Below are 15,259 nucleotides of genomic sequence, written 5' to 3' on the forward strand. Positions count from 1 at the left end.
TTCAACTCCAAGCAAAGGAGTTTTCCCACATGTAAGTGACTATCTCACCTCAAATCACATACATAAAAGACACCCCCTAACCGACTGGAATAGCCTCTACGACTCTCCTACATCCGAAGGATTGACTTCAAACTGCATTGTTTGAAACATATAAAACATTGTAACATATTTCTCTTGATATTTTTCATTCCAAGAGACTTTATAACCTCACGTAATCTTTTTTCCAAGAATAAACACGTTAACCTACGACTAGGGTTCCTCTTCAACTCTATGTAGATTGACGGATTTTTCAAGCAATTATTATACATCTAGAAGATTTATTATGATGGTATATTTTTTTACTTATTTCATGCAATGTGAAATGCTCTAACATGCATAGGAAAAATCATGTTTCATGTACATAATTATATATTTTCATGGTTTTTACTATACTTTTACGAAGATATAGAAGATAACACAAAAAAAAACTCATACTACTATCTTTCTTACACTAAAAAAATCTATCTACATGCATATGAAAAAGATTTAAAAATCACCGCGTTTAATCTCATTTTTCCCTTCTCACCACCCCCTATCAATAGAGTTTTGCAAGCATTATCATATTCTTAAGTATATAACGAAATGAAAAAATTTGCATAAAAACGCATCTTAACATATTATAGAAGCCACATTAAAGCAATCTCCATGTCATGGAACCACCTTCATACTTCATCTTAACACAACTGCTACCAACCATCTTCTTGCTCTCTCGCTGTATTCCTCATATCATATCATGTTTCGATATCCCTTTTCCCTTTTTATCTAAGCACGCATGAACAACTATTATAGCCAGAGAGAATAAGAAGAGAAATAGATTAAAAACTAATCTTTTAATAGAATGCACCATTTTGGGCAATTTTTGCGGTGATAGGACATGAAGAAATTCAAGAATCCATAGCCGATAGTATTCCTAATAATTCCAATAATTGCAAATTCATGATTTCATACAAATCAAAAGGCGCACAAATAAGTGCCAACAACACAATTGGGTAATCAATAGCAATTGCATTTGTACTTAACTAGTGTTCATAAGAAACTACCAATAATACAATTGTTGTTGATATTAGCATAGACCATTAGTGAAGTTAGAGTAGGTGCTTCCAAATGTCACAATAGATCCGCTGAAGAGCTAGACGAAGCTCTACATCTACCACATTGAGTTCAATGGAAAACAAATAGCACAATAATGCATGTAAGGATCTTAAGCATTGAAAATAGTGCTTCCAATGGTATTAGTTGTTGTCAACCCACGTCTGTAGACTATATGCTATGATATTATACATGGCAAGTTCAACCACACCCTGTATACATGACCTTGAGTATGCTGGTCTGCCTCAGCCTTTTGCATCTTCCAGTAAGTGTTCATGGAAAACATTCATAAGAGCCCATACTTAACCTTCAACCTAATATATGTGCAAGTTTTTCCTTATATTTCACTAGTTTTTCTGCAATATCATCAGGGAGCTGACACTTCCAGTAATCCATCGATCAAACAAAATTATCTCCTAAGACATCAGGGACTTGCCAAATCAGCCCATTTCCTGAATGCAGTTATTAGGAGGGCTAACATAATCAGCATGGATGGAGAGTCATATTGCATGCGGCGAGACGAATTATTTAGAAATAAGCTGTATGATCGTTCAAAATATTGGGTTGGTGACAAGACAGACAGATGGACCTGCTCAAATGCATCTTGGATCATATGAAGACTCGCTCCATTTAGGAACCATTGGAAAGCATATTTCAGCTGCTGGGCCCCTTCACTTTGGCCAAGCGGTTTGTGAACTCCACAAATGCAAGCCATTGTTGATGCATCCGAACGATCTGCAAGAACATCCTTCACAAAATTATGAACCCATAGATTGGAAAAGGAACCAAATCAAATCAAAACCACGAAGTAGCTTTTGGAGATACATTTTGTTGAGAACTACATACAAAACCAGCCTGCTAATCTTAACACTTCAATAAGTAGAATCAAAGAAAAAACCAAGTTTAAAATGGGAAATCTTCTAATATTCTTTAAGTACAAAAGATTAAGTTCAAGACAAACACATGCCAGTATGCTATATACCACCTCATTTCATTTGCAAATTGATGAAGGGCAAATCATATCAGCATGCTCACCTCAGAGTATGGTGTAAGAGTTTCAGAGCACAGACTTTGAATTGGTGGCTTCAAAATTGATGGAGGTAACATTTTCCCAAGTAAGGCTGATGTTAGATTTCCAAGAAAGAAGAAGGGGAGTAGCCAGGGTGCCTGTGGAAAGGCATGCTCCGACAAATATGCAGCTGCATGGTCTTCCCTCACTTGCTCCTTTGAGTAATTCTCAAGTGCAAGAAGTAAACTTGTTTCTTTTTTGAGGGAATGGGAAAGGACAAGTGCATCCTGAAAAACAAAATTGCATTAGACCTGAAATAGAAAACTTTTCTGGGAAGCATAAACAGCAAAATAACATTTTCAAAGATTTAATATTTACAAGAAGGAAACAAGAAAAAGCATGAGTTACAAGATTATGTACTTGAAGTGAAGAATTGCATCCTTGTCCAAGTGCATTTGACATTGCATGAGCAGCATCACCAATCAGCACAGCCCTTCCTTTTGAATCATAAAACCTGCTGCACTTCACCTGAAAATAACGAACCGCTTCCATTATCAGATGTAACTTGGTTAATCAGTAAAAGAACCCTTTGGACTTCATTACAGCAGGCATTTTGCCCAATCAGAATAAGTCTAGCATGTGTGTGAGTGGTATAGCTTTTAGGAAAACACGTCATTCCTATCTTTGATGTAATATTAAAGCATGGCACAATAAACTTTTGGCAAAACATTCAAGCATAAATACACAAAACACTTTGTCCGTTAACCAACTTTAGAGAGTGCTAAAAATAGCAGCTGCTGAAAATTGTGATTGCCAAAAACAGCAACTAATAAAATTCAAAGTATTGAGGAAGCTGCCAAATGCACTAAGAGTTATTACAAGCAAAAAGTTTACCAGCTACCATAAAAGCAACTGCCAAACATAGTAACTACAAAAAGTAGTGCTGGCTGGCAGTTGGAAAATAGCAAGAAGAGACAAAGGCAGGGCCTAGAAAAATAGTGCATTAATTTTTGGAGATAGTCTGAGGCCTTGGCATCCCTGTATATTGTATCTCTATTCAGTTATTAGTCCTGAGAATAGTCCTGAGAAAGTCTAAAAGAAAGTGAGGGATCGAGGATGCAGTTGAGGCCATCATTTGTCATCTTCCACACCATCGCCTTCATCATCAACATCTTCTCTTGCTTCTTTCCTATCTTCACGATCACTGTTTAGCAATTCCTGGTGACACTATATATTTGGTTGCATTGGTAGGACCAAGGCCAGAAATTGTGTTCTCTTAGCTATTCCATTTCCTATCAGGTAGAGGAATCAGGATGATGAGCTAGTAAGAGATTAAGAGGATGCAAATCCACTCTCTTGCTGTGATGCATGGTCCTCTCGGAAACCTATCTGACTAGATCAGGAAGGCCAGATCAAAAGGCAAACGGTCCATTGAACCTAGGATTAGATTGGAAGGAATGGATTAAGGTAGGTTGCAATTACCAAAACCGTCAAGAAAAAGCTAGAAATTAAACCATTAAAACTCTTACATCATGTATGGAACATTAGCAGTCATGAGAGGACAATGATAGATTATGCACGAGTAAGCATAAGGAGCTGCAAAGATCGGTATTTTGATAACAGAGATTTCCGAAAATCAGAGGAGCTTAACCATTTTGGGACCTTAAAATCCATTCAGCATCATTGATCATTTTCTTGAGTTGTAGAAATCCAAACTAGCATCTTGGTACTTGTACTTTTGACTAGTTCCTGTTGTCTTGGCTCCATAGCTTGTTGTTTGCCTTGATTCAAATAATCCTCATAATAGGGTTGGAGAACTTTCAACTTTCTGTAATTTGAACTTATCACTGCATGCATAAGGTTTCTGGGGTCAAACTATACACTTAGCAACTCTACTTGGCAACTAATCAGCTTTGCAGCAGGGTTTGATGTATTCAACTGGAATTTTTTGTTGAACTTGATTGCCATGCATAGTTTGAGCATCAAAAATTTCTTGTAGTTTGATTTGGGGCATTGTCATGAGAAAGGGAACTCTAATGCCTGCAAACTCAAGGTATTGTTGAAGAATACCTCAAGCTGACACCTTTGTACACCTCTAACACCTGCAAAAGGAGCCTTGTTCATGATCTTGCACCTACCTTGTGTCTAGAACTTTTGACACGGGGAACTCTTGATACTACTTAGCAAGTACAAGGCGACCCTTGACACCAATGGAAGCTCCAGCAGCAATTCCTTCACCTTTGGGGTGGCCATGGCCTGTTCTTCACGTTGCAAGATGGCGATCCGTAATGCTTTTGTACTACACCATGGCATCTCTTCCCAAACCCCCCTAGGCCCCCCCTTGAGAGGCCTTGTATAAATGATTTGATTTGATTTATAGACAGCTCCAGCTAGACTGTTGAGCATTTATACTTCATTGTACTTTCTTCCAATTAATACAATTAGACACATCTTTTTTCACAAAGAAAAACATTGAGACTCAATCCATTTATAGTTGACAGATAGTTTCATTCTGAATCATTGTACTTTCTTCCAATTAATACAATTAGACACATCTTTTTTCACAAAGAAAAACATTGAGACTCAATCCATTTATAGTTGACAGATAGTTTCATTCTGAATGTTATGCAAAAGAAAGGGGGACACATGCGTTTGTTTTTCTTTGCTGTTTTGTATTAAGAAAGCATGTGCATTGTGCAGGGTGATTCCCATGAGAACACCACATTCTCTTTGAGTTCTTGACATGAATACAGAAGTATATAGATGTGTTACCTGTATTGTATGATTTGAATGTCTACCTGTTAAAATTACAGCTGCATAAACTCACAAACTCTATGTAGTCATGGTAACCAAGAAAATGGAAGAGATCAAGGGCCAGGCACTCCACTTTGATGTTCATCAGACTGATCACCTCCAAATTTATGGTGTTTATGTTAGAGGAAAAAAAGGTGATCTGAGTTGAAAAACTTTAAGTGTCTAACCAAAACAATTCAAAGAATGAGGTAACAAAGTGGGAAAAGATTCCAAAACAAAATGAAATATTGAAAGCAGATTTATGTGATTGATTGTTCTACTTTGTGCAACATTCAAAAGGCAAAGAAACCTAATCTGCAGCCCAAAACCCCTACCCGCATTGAGGAAGTTGGTCGTTGCTCAAGAAATGCTTCAGCAGCTTCTATGGATACTTTCAAAGGTGGCATGTACCTTTCAACGTAGGCTTTAAACTGCAGCACCAAGAGAGGTTTACACATTTTCAGAAAGGAACATTGCCTGGTTGAGGCATCCATTTAGGACTCACATAAAACATTGACAATTCAAGCAATCCAGACCTCTGATGCTGATTGGATGACTAGTAGATCCTGTGGTTGGGACTCAGGAGTCCATTCAACAAGCACTGACATTCCATCATTTGGTGTTGGAAAGCATCCGTATCTCACAGTTGAACCATCACTTCTTGAGAATAGTGATGAAAATTTCGAAAAAGGCACCCAGCTTCTTTTCCTTTCTGCATCATTCTTAGACCTCCTGAAAGTGTGGACAGCATTTGGAGACAGTTCAGGTGGCCTTGACACATGAAGAACCTTGAAAGTGTATGGCATATTGATCTGCTGATAATCAAAATCCCTTTGCCGGATAAACTCTTCGCGAACTACAGAACGTACACCATCTGCACCTACCAGCAGATTATATGGAATTGTAGATACTTTGGGCCCCTCAAACGTTACTGTGTGATTGTCAAAATTAGCACCTATGCACCTTTCCTCAAAATGTATCTGCAACAATAACAAATGACTGCAATAGTTTTATATGTGAATCACAGCAGATTTCAAAAAGGATGAACAGACTCAAGTCAACAGAATCAATAAAATTCAGCTCTCTTCATTTACTCATATTGGCATAAATATTAAACTATCACCACAAGCATTTAGAGACCATAGACACATTACCCAGAATCAGATAGGGTAAATACTCTAAAGGCTTATGCAGAGTACTGCTGATGCAATGCACAAAGACACTATTAAGAAGAAAATGTGAAATATGCATATTGATCTCTACCTCACCAAGTGAATTATTTACTGTATAATTTTGCCATCTTTCAAATACAGCAGATATTTTTTTGCAAGCTGCCTCAGAATCTTTAATACACCATGGTGCTTGTGTTGTTTCATTTTTACATTTGGTGCCTTCAAGAGTCTATTTCGTTTTTTCCCTGAGAAAAGAAAATTTCTATTAATAACACCTCGAGAAAAATCCCATGAGGTAAAAATACAAAGTAAAAAGATCCCTATAAAAAGTAGCTGAGTATTATAGATACAACTGTTGTGTAAACGACTAATCTGGTGGGCTACAATGATAGACCATACGGGGGAGCCAGGTGAAAGAAGGTGCAATGATTCCACATCTGCAAGAAGGCATGTCTCTTCCTCACTTCTCTCAGAACCACCCTAGAACCTCTCCCATCTCCCTTGGAGAATACAGTACTCTCTATCAAGGTCCTATTAAGCTGCCTCAGAATCTTTAATACACCATGGTGCTTGTGCTGTTTCATTTTTACATTTGGTGCCTTCAAGAGTCTATTTCGTTTTTTCCCTGAGAAAAGAAAGTTTCTATTAATAACACCTCGAGAAAAATCCCATGAGGTAAAAATACAAAGTAAAAAGATCCCTATAAAAAGTAGCTGAGTATTATAGATACAACTGTTGTGTAAACGACTAATCTGGTGGCTATAATGATAGACCATACGGGGGAGCTAGGTGAAAGAAGGTGCAATGATTCCACGTCTGCAAGAAGGCATGTCTTCCTCACTCCTCTCAGAACCACCCTAGAACCTCTCCCATCTCCCTTGGAGAATACAGTACTCTCTATCAAGGTCCTATTAAGCTAAAAAAGATGCACTACACATAAAAACTTCGTTAGCTCAATAAAACAGCCCCAAAACTAAAAGACTACCAAAGTTTGTGTCCCATAAGCAAAAACCCAAATGTTGGGAGTATCCACATCTATAAATAGGAGGCTAGCGAGCCATTCAGTTCACCCCTTGTTTTGCAGGTTACCCTAGTTTCTCCATCAACTGGCACCCTCCAGCTATCAAGTACCTCCTCCATCTCTTGCAATGGCCATCCTCAATTGTTACCCACATCGTGGGTGCCTTCACAGCCTGCATTTTGCCCCACTTGCTAATCGTCTTCATCATCACTATTGCCCACGTCATCTACTAGTCGTCGCCTTCATCTTAGAGCTGCCCTACAATCTATGTTTGCTGCCCCAGCCTGCTGACATCATCAGACACCTGTTTCAGCCTGCATTTTGCAGCTGATCAGGCCACCATTATCCAGCTGTTTCCCAGCTCCAAATAGCTGCATGCGATCAGCTGCCATCATCTTCAAGTGGTTACATTGTTGTATTTACCAGCTCCAGCCCCAGAGATTGTTGTGTTTTAGTTTCCAGCCTGCTGCCCTTCCACTTTCAGCATCATCTCAACTTTGACTGGTGGTTATAGCACTCAGGATCCGTCATTGGTGGATATCACTCTCCAACTACTCCCTTGACTTGCTTCCACAAGAGTCATTGGCTGTTGGACAGCTTTGCCTTTGAGCATCTTCTACACTCTTTCCTTCATTTCAAGCATTCATTCATTCAATTCAGAGTCCTCTTTATTGTTTGTTTGTGGTTTTACGTATTGCAATTTTGGATTTGTGTTTGAGTTCTTTGTATCCTGTCATATGCTTAGTGCTTCCTTTTTCAAACCCCAGCCTATCTCCACATGGTATCAGAGCCGGTGCTTTCTAAAGAGTGTTACTTTAGGCTATCCTGGATTGCATGCCTTGTTCTTGATTACACCATACGTCACATACCGATTCACAATGGCTCAAATCACTCCATCTTCAGATCCTCTAATGCTTTCCCAAGCTACACTATCTATGGAGGCTCTGTTGGGGCATTGTAGTCTTAATTTGAAGGGTAACATTCAATTTACTAACCTTTCTTCTAGGGATTATTCACAAGGCCTAGCTCTTCTTCGTCTCATCTTCCTTCACAAGGTACATCTCAGTTGGAGCACTCTGCTGATAAGATTCTCATCTTTCTTCACAAGGTACATCTGAGTTGAAGCACTCCGCTGACAAGATTGATAATCTCTCAGTCAAGGGAAGACTATCCACTCCGGACAAATTTGTTCATCGAAAGGCTATCCTAGGGTATCCTTCGACAAGTGGACAGTAGGATCAAGAGATGTGGCCACTGATCGTGTCTGATCCCACTAGTTGAAGTGCGTACTTCTACTGTGACAAAAATGCATCCCCCAAAACGAACTACCTCCATCCCCAAAAAATAAGACAACAAACCAAGATATGTCATCTCAAAAGTAGCACTGAGCTTTGCCTTGATGTTTGTTATGGCAACAGAATCTGAGCCTGTGATGAGTAAGTTGTCCAACGTATAGCAGGATATAGCTGACCCCTCTGCAGTAGATCGAACATATAAGTTCGGATCGTAAGGGGTAGAATGGTATCCATGAGTCCGTAAGAACTCATTCATCCTATGGAGCCAAGATTGCGATGCTTGCTTCAATCCATAAAGAGCTTTCTGCAAGAGGAATACCTTATCCCTTAGGTTCCCTGAAGAAAAGCCCGGTGGTTGCTCCACATAGACTTCCTCCTCTAAATAACCATTCAACAAGGCACTCTTCACATCCATCTGATATATCGGCCAACCGTAGTGAGCGGCTAGTGCGAGAAGCAACCGAAAAGATGTCAATTATACAACAGGAGCAAAGGTCTCTTCATTATCAATGCCATGCTTCTGTTGAAACCCTTGCACGACAAGGTAAGCCTTGTACTTATCTAAAGTCCCATCAGCTTTTAGCTTAGTCCTAAAAATCCACTTTGTCCCGATGACTTTCTTGTGGCTTGGATGATCCACCAATGTCCAAGTTTCATTTCAATCAATACTCTCTAGCTTCTTCTCCATGGCTTCTCGCCATTGAGGGTGCTGAAGAGCCTCTTGCCATATATCCATCTTAGAATGCGCTATGTACTCGGCTGTAAACAGCAATGCAAATGAAGCTTGAGGAGCAAACCGGACAGATCTTCTAGGTCCCTCCAGAGTGGAATCCGGTGGTAGGGTCCCCAGATCCCACATGGTCTGCTGGTACCAACGAGGTAACGAGTCTTGCGAGGGGGCTTGGGAGATGAAGAATCTGCAAGAATGTCACGAACGGAAAGTAGACCAAGCTCAGTAGCAACGATCTCTGATGATATGAAAGGAGGAATAGGATTTGAATCCGGTGCACAGGATTCCGCGATATCCCTCTCATAAAAAACAACGTCCCTTCTAATGATTACCTTGTTTGTCTGAGGACCGCACAAACGATAGGCTTTCGCTTCAGAGGAATATCCGATAAAAATAAGCAGATCAGCTTGGGCAGTGAGCTTTCCTATCTTATTCTCACACATGTGTATGTAGGTACAACACCGAAGACTTTGAAGTGGGAAATGACAAGCCGAGAGCCAAAAAATGCCTCGTAAGGGGTCGTCTTAGCAAGAGCCGCAATTGGGCACCGCTTGAGGATGTACACCGAAGTGTTAACAGCCTCAACTCAAAGGTGCTCAAGAAACTCTGCTATGAACAGCATAGAGCATGCCATTTCCACAACTGTCCGATTTCTATGCTCTACGACTCCATTCTGAGAGGGAGAGTTAGTAGAGGTGAGCTGGCGAGAGATGCCATGCTTCAATAGAAACTTTGAAAACTCGTGGGAGATAAACTCATCACTTCTATCACTCCTCATACAACCAACACAAGTCTAGTCTGGTTATGAACCAGCAACACCCAAGCAGAAAAATAGGTAACAGTATCGGACTTATGCTTGAGGAAGTACACCCACATGTATCGAGAATGATCATCTACTATAAAAAATAAGTACAATGCACCATTAAAGGCGGCAGTGGATGTCGGCCCACAAAGCTTGGCTAGGACGCAGCAGCATGACTAGAAGGTCCACTAGATAATGCAATAGAGTCAAGCTATGGTACTAACTGATCCACACTTGAGAGAGACTAGGGGGACCACCCAGGCTGCAATGATCCCGAAAATGTGTGAGAAGAAGGTGAAACACCATCCGACTGAGGAAAGGATGAGGTCCTGAAGGCGGTGCCTATGTTTCCATAACCCCCCAGTGCGGTGTGACGTGCAACATGAGGTGTTTGATAGGGAAATGTAAATGGTGTAAAAGGAAGTGGAGAAGTAGCGGAAGAATGTGGTGGGATGGATGGGTTTTGAATTTGTGGTGTGAAAGGTGCAGATGCATTTAGTTTATTTTTACCATTTAATGATTGAAAATGAAATGATGATGATAATGATACACCATGCAATGTAGAAATAGGAACACCAAATTCATTCTGATTTTGAGAAGTAAACTGAAAAGAAGGAAGGTTAGGAGAAGAGGTACTTGGCTTTTTCTCATAATCCCCACGACGTGTGTTAACATATAAGAATTGGTCCTCAAGAGAACCTTTTTCGTAGTCAACGGATTGTACTCTATCTTCCTCATGCTTTCTACCGGTATATTGCAAAGCAGACGAGATAAAAGACGAAGGAACAAAAGATGAATCTAAAGTACCTTGCACCAGAGTGGACGGAAGAGGATGAAAGAATGAAACATACTCCGGATCTCTTTCTCCAACAAGGGGGCCCATCCTTGAGGGAGGTCTTGATGGCCTTGCAATATCATTAGATATACGTGCAACATCTGAAGAGAGAAATTCATGCATATCTTCATTGAGTAGCTTCTCCTCAAGGGCAATCCTTCGATCGAGCTCCTCAATCTTATTTCGTCTAAAGTCCATGATCACATGATATTCTTCAGTGGAAAGCTTGTATAGCCTTTCTTCCGTATTGTCAGAAGTGCCTTCCACCATGTCGAAACTTTGTGGAGCAAGTTGTTTTGCCCACTCTCGCTTGATTCTCGGCATATGTTGTTCTGGAGACTAAATTGGTGTTGATGTGTTTGAAGTCATTTGCACCTACTGTTATTCTTGCTTCTTACGGAGAGCTTTGAGATCAAAAGCCTGGGTTTCTCAGAGAGTATCATTCTTTGATACCATGTAAAGAAATACTCTGACACAGAAGCACAAATAACAATCGTACGACAAAGCACAGACTGATAAAAGAACACAATTAGGGTTAGCGTAACTCAGAGACGATGAACACAAAAAATAAATGAAGTGATAAAACTGCTGAATATACAATGCTCATGCAACAAACACACTATGTAGTGAATCAATGCTGAACCTTGAACTCCTGTATCTCAAGGATCAGGGCAAGGGTAATGAGTTGGAGAGTGTGTCGTACTCCGAATGGATCCCGAATCCAACAAGGCAGCCTCCGGATATCGAACACCAACAAACGCAGCAATGAGAAGCTGGATCTGATGCAGACGGCAGTGAGGAGAGAGAAAGACTTAAAATGCAAGTGAGGAGAGAGAAAGACTAAAAACGCAGGCTGCAAGAGAGACTAAAAACGAAAGTTGCAGGAGAAAGAAACACTAAAAATGCAAGCAAGAGAGAGAAAGACTAAAAACGCAGGTTACAAGAGAGAAAGATTGAAAACACAAGCAGGACAACCTGGTGACAGCCAACTGGAAGAGAGAGAAAATTGCCAAACGCAGGCAAGACAATTAGCGACAACCTGCACACAGCAAACGCAAGGTTGTGATGACGTGGCAGGCTATATGGCAACAGGTCTATGCAGGAAACTAATGTAGACAGCAATGGACAGCAATGGATAGCTTTGGGTATGGCTAGCAAGCTGAAACACCTGAAATCTGCAAAAACGAGATTGAGGACTAAATAGAGGGCAGCATACGTATTTATAGAAAGTTTGGGCCCTCCCAAGTGGGTTTGTGCTTATGGGACACAGAAACTCTCTAGAATCGCATTTCTTTTAAATAAACAAGGTTTCTTCATTAATTAAGCAAGTTTTGGGGTTGTTTAAGTAAAGCTAATGCATTTTTTAGCTCAACATCACTCTCTATCCTCTTGTTTTGTTGTGTGGGGAATCCCCCTTCTACACACAATATGGAGATATGCTAGGGTTTGCAACAGAAAACATTGAGTATATGACCACAACTAAAATACATAGAACTCAAACACAAATGCAAAAATGCAAAACACAAAAGCACAAACAAAGGAGAAAGAGAAATCTGAAGTGAATGAATGAATGTTGTAGTTGAATGAAAGAGTATATAAGATGCTCAAGGAGAGAGCTATCCAACAACCGGTGGCTCTCGTGGGAACGGGCTGAGGGAGTGTCCACGTGTGTCATCCATTGAAGACAGATCCCAAGTGCTGTAACCACCAATCAAAGCTGAGAAGATGAAAAAAGTGGAAGGGAAATAGGCTACAAACCAAAACACAACAATCTCTCAAGGTGGAACTAGTAAATGTAGCAATGGAACCACTCAAGGATGATGATAGCTAATCATTGGCAGCAATAAGAGGCTAGGCCACAATTGAAGAAAGTGAATCGAATGCAACTGGACCTGCATTGCAATAAACGCAAGCTATATGATGCTTAAGAAGAGGCTGGACAGCAAGGCAGCCTACTCCACCTGTAAATGCAAATCTCAAGAGGCTCCAAAACATGTCGCCAGCAACTGGAGGTAGTAGGCATTAGCAATGGACAGGGTGCCAAGGGCTGGTGATGTCATGGCAGCACTCATAGTGGGGTGGACAGCCACTTGAAGAAGAGCTGATGGTGGAAATCTGCAAAACAAGAGATGAGGAGAGTAGTTGGGCAGCCTCTTATCGATAGATGTGGATCCTCCCAAAGCTAGGGTGTTTGCTTTTGGGACACAGAGACTTTAGTAAAATTTTAGTTTTAGGACTGTTTTAACGAGCTAATGAAGATTTAATATTTAATGCATAATTTTTTGGCTTAACATCCAACCACCTGTCCAAGGTGGTTGGTGACAAAGGACAAAAGTAGTAAAGCGGCACAAAAGAATGGTGGTAAAAGAACCGCCAGTGGACAACTCATGATCTGCTCAAGGGTGCTCTATACAATGAGATGCATAGATGAATGCTACCTGATGAGAATGCACATGCAGCAAGGTGCCACTAGGGTAGTGCCCCTCATGGGGAAATTGTTCACTTGCAAAAGCACCCTTTTACAAGCATAACGATGATCATGCAATGCAAAGGGTAAGTACAATAAGAAAGGGAGGCTGATGTCAAAGACAAATGTCGAAACCTATAGATACCAAGTGTGAAGGATAGAAAAGCCCACTCAGGCATGGATGTCCATGTCAAAGGCAAAGGAGGATTTGATGCAGGTGCTGAGAACCAAAATGATGCAGTTAGAAGATGAAGGTAGACCTAACATCCATTAGCTGAAAGAGCAAAAAGAGAATCAACCATCTACTTATGCAAAACATGCCTGTACTCAATCTTGGGAAAGGGCTCTTGTGCTAACCAAGTGATGTAGGCAAGCCCGAATCTCAACTTCAGGAGAGGGCTTCAATGCTAGTTAAGAAGTGCCAAGATAGCAATCCACATACAAATGGATCTAATGGATCTAGAAGAAAGACTTCACACTCCCCAATAGGAAGAGCAGGAGAAGAGGCAACCACCAAGATAGTGGGGGCATGCTTGTACTTGATCTTAGGAGATAGCTCCAATGTTGACCAAGTATCATAGGCATACCTGAAAATTGACCTCAAGAGATGGCTCTTGTGCCAATCAAGAATGCAAAGACAGGACTACCAAGATAGTATTGGCCCAGGCGTGGAGTGATTGTGCAATTAATTTAATGGAACATGAATGAGAATGAAAGAATTAATCGATACACAACAATACTCGATCACGAATAAAGACATGAATTAATGTGTGTGTGTGTGTGTGTGGGTGTGTGTGTGTGTGTGTGTGAGAGAGAGAGTATTTACGAAAGAGAGAGAGAGAGAGAGAATACAAAGCTCTAGGTGATCACACTGAATGATGCCACACTTGTTCAAAATGAGGCACAAGATGTCTTTAAATTTTTTTTTAAAAAAATCCTAACAGCTTAAGCATCATAGGAAACCCTAAAAGAAAACCCCAACCCTAGTGTCACTTAGTGCTAGGATACTAGGGGCAACAACTGCATTTAATGACAGTTTAAACGCCTAGGGATCCCGCATCATGGATCAAAGGGAATCAACTGCATTTAACGATAGTTTAAATGCCTAGGGAGCCCGGATCATGGATCAAAGGACATCAACGCATAGCTCGCGAGATGGCCTACAAATCCCCCTTCATGAAATGGGCAAACTGATCTAGGAAAAAATAGCAAAATCCTAGAAAAATATAAGGTCACGGTTACACAAGTTCATCCAAGTGGATATAGCAACCTATACAAAGTATGACAGATCATGGAACAAACGGAATCAAGTTCAAGGCTTAGCGAAAAGCCTAGAACGTTGATCAAAGAAGAGCCTTCGTCAAAAGATCTACCAAGTTATCTTCAGTAGGTATGTAAGACAACACTATATCTCTAGCCGACATCCGCTCATGAACATAATGATAATGAACTATATGTTTTGTGCAGGCATGGAACACTCGGTTCCATGCAATGGCCAAAGCACTTTGGCTGTCAATGTAGATTAGTGTCATAGCCATCTGGTGGACATGAAGATCTACAAGTAACTTGTAGCTGTGAACATTGCTTTGTACTCAACTTCACAACTGGAAGTAGCAACTGTAGTTTGTTTCTTATTGAACCAAAAAACAAGAGATGTACCCAAGAAGAAGCAGTTGCCACTATGAGAGACACAAAAATATGAACATCCAACCCAATCGCTATCAGAATATCCATGCAAAGAGAGTGAAGAATCAACCTTCTAGAAAAGACCAAGATCTTGAGTGCCTTTAAGATACCGAAAGACACGCTTCATTGCCTATCAATGAAGTATTGAAGGCCTATGCATATATCTACTCAATTGAGACACAACCAACTGAAGATTGGGCCTCGTGTGACATAGATAAATCAAGCATCCAACAGCCTACTTATATAAAGTAGTATCAAAGGATCCACTACCATCATCAGAAGTGAATCTAAAACCAAGCTCCAAGGGAGTAGACACGGGCC

At 40.5% G+C, this 15,259-nt stretch overlaps 1 protein-coding gene across 1 annotated transcript in view; it reads right to left on the reverse strand.

Moving 5' to 3' along the window:
• Nucleotides 1-1,029: 1,029 nt before the first annotated feature.
• LOC148017929 (uncharacterized) overlaps nucleotides 1,030-15,259 on the reverse strand; it is a 71,930-nt gene continuing 57,700 nt past the window's right edge. Inside the window, exons 3-7 of the mRNA XM_087661988.1 lie at nucleotides 5,467-5,910; nucleotides 5,266-5,361; nucleotides 2,558-2,665; nucleotides 2,164-2,424; nucleotides 1,030-1,863 (exon numbers count right to left, since the gene is read on the reverse strand). Of these exons, the coding sequence (XP_087518114.1) occupies nucleotides 1,783-1,863; nucleotides 2,164-2,424; nucleotides 2,558-2,665; nucleotides 5,266-5,361; nucleotides 5,467-5,910 (990 nt within the window). The 3' untranslated portion in view covers nucleotides 1,030-1,782. The remainder of the gene's footprint in view (nucleotides 1,864-2,163; nucleotides 2,425-2,557; nucleotides 2,666-5,265; nucleotides 5,362-5,466; nucleotides 5,911-15,259) is intronic.

Source organism: Lygodium microphyllum, chromosome 21 (assembly GCF_053477565.2).
Source record: "Lygodium microphyllum isolate KBCC chromosome 21, Lygodium_microphyllum_v1.1.10, whole genome shotgun sequence".
In the NCBI taxonomy this organism is placed as follows: Eukaryota; Viridiplantae; Streptophyta; class Polypodiopsida; order Schizaeales; family Lygodiaceae; genus Lygodium; species Lygodium microphyllum.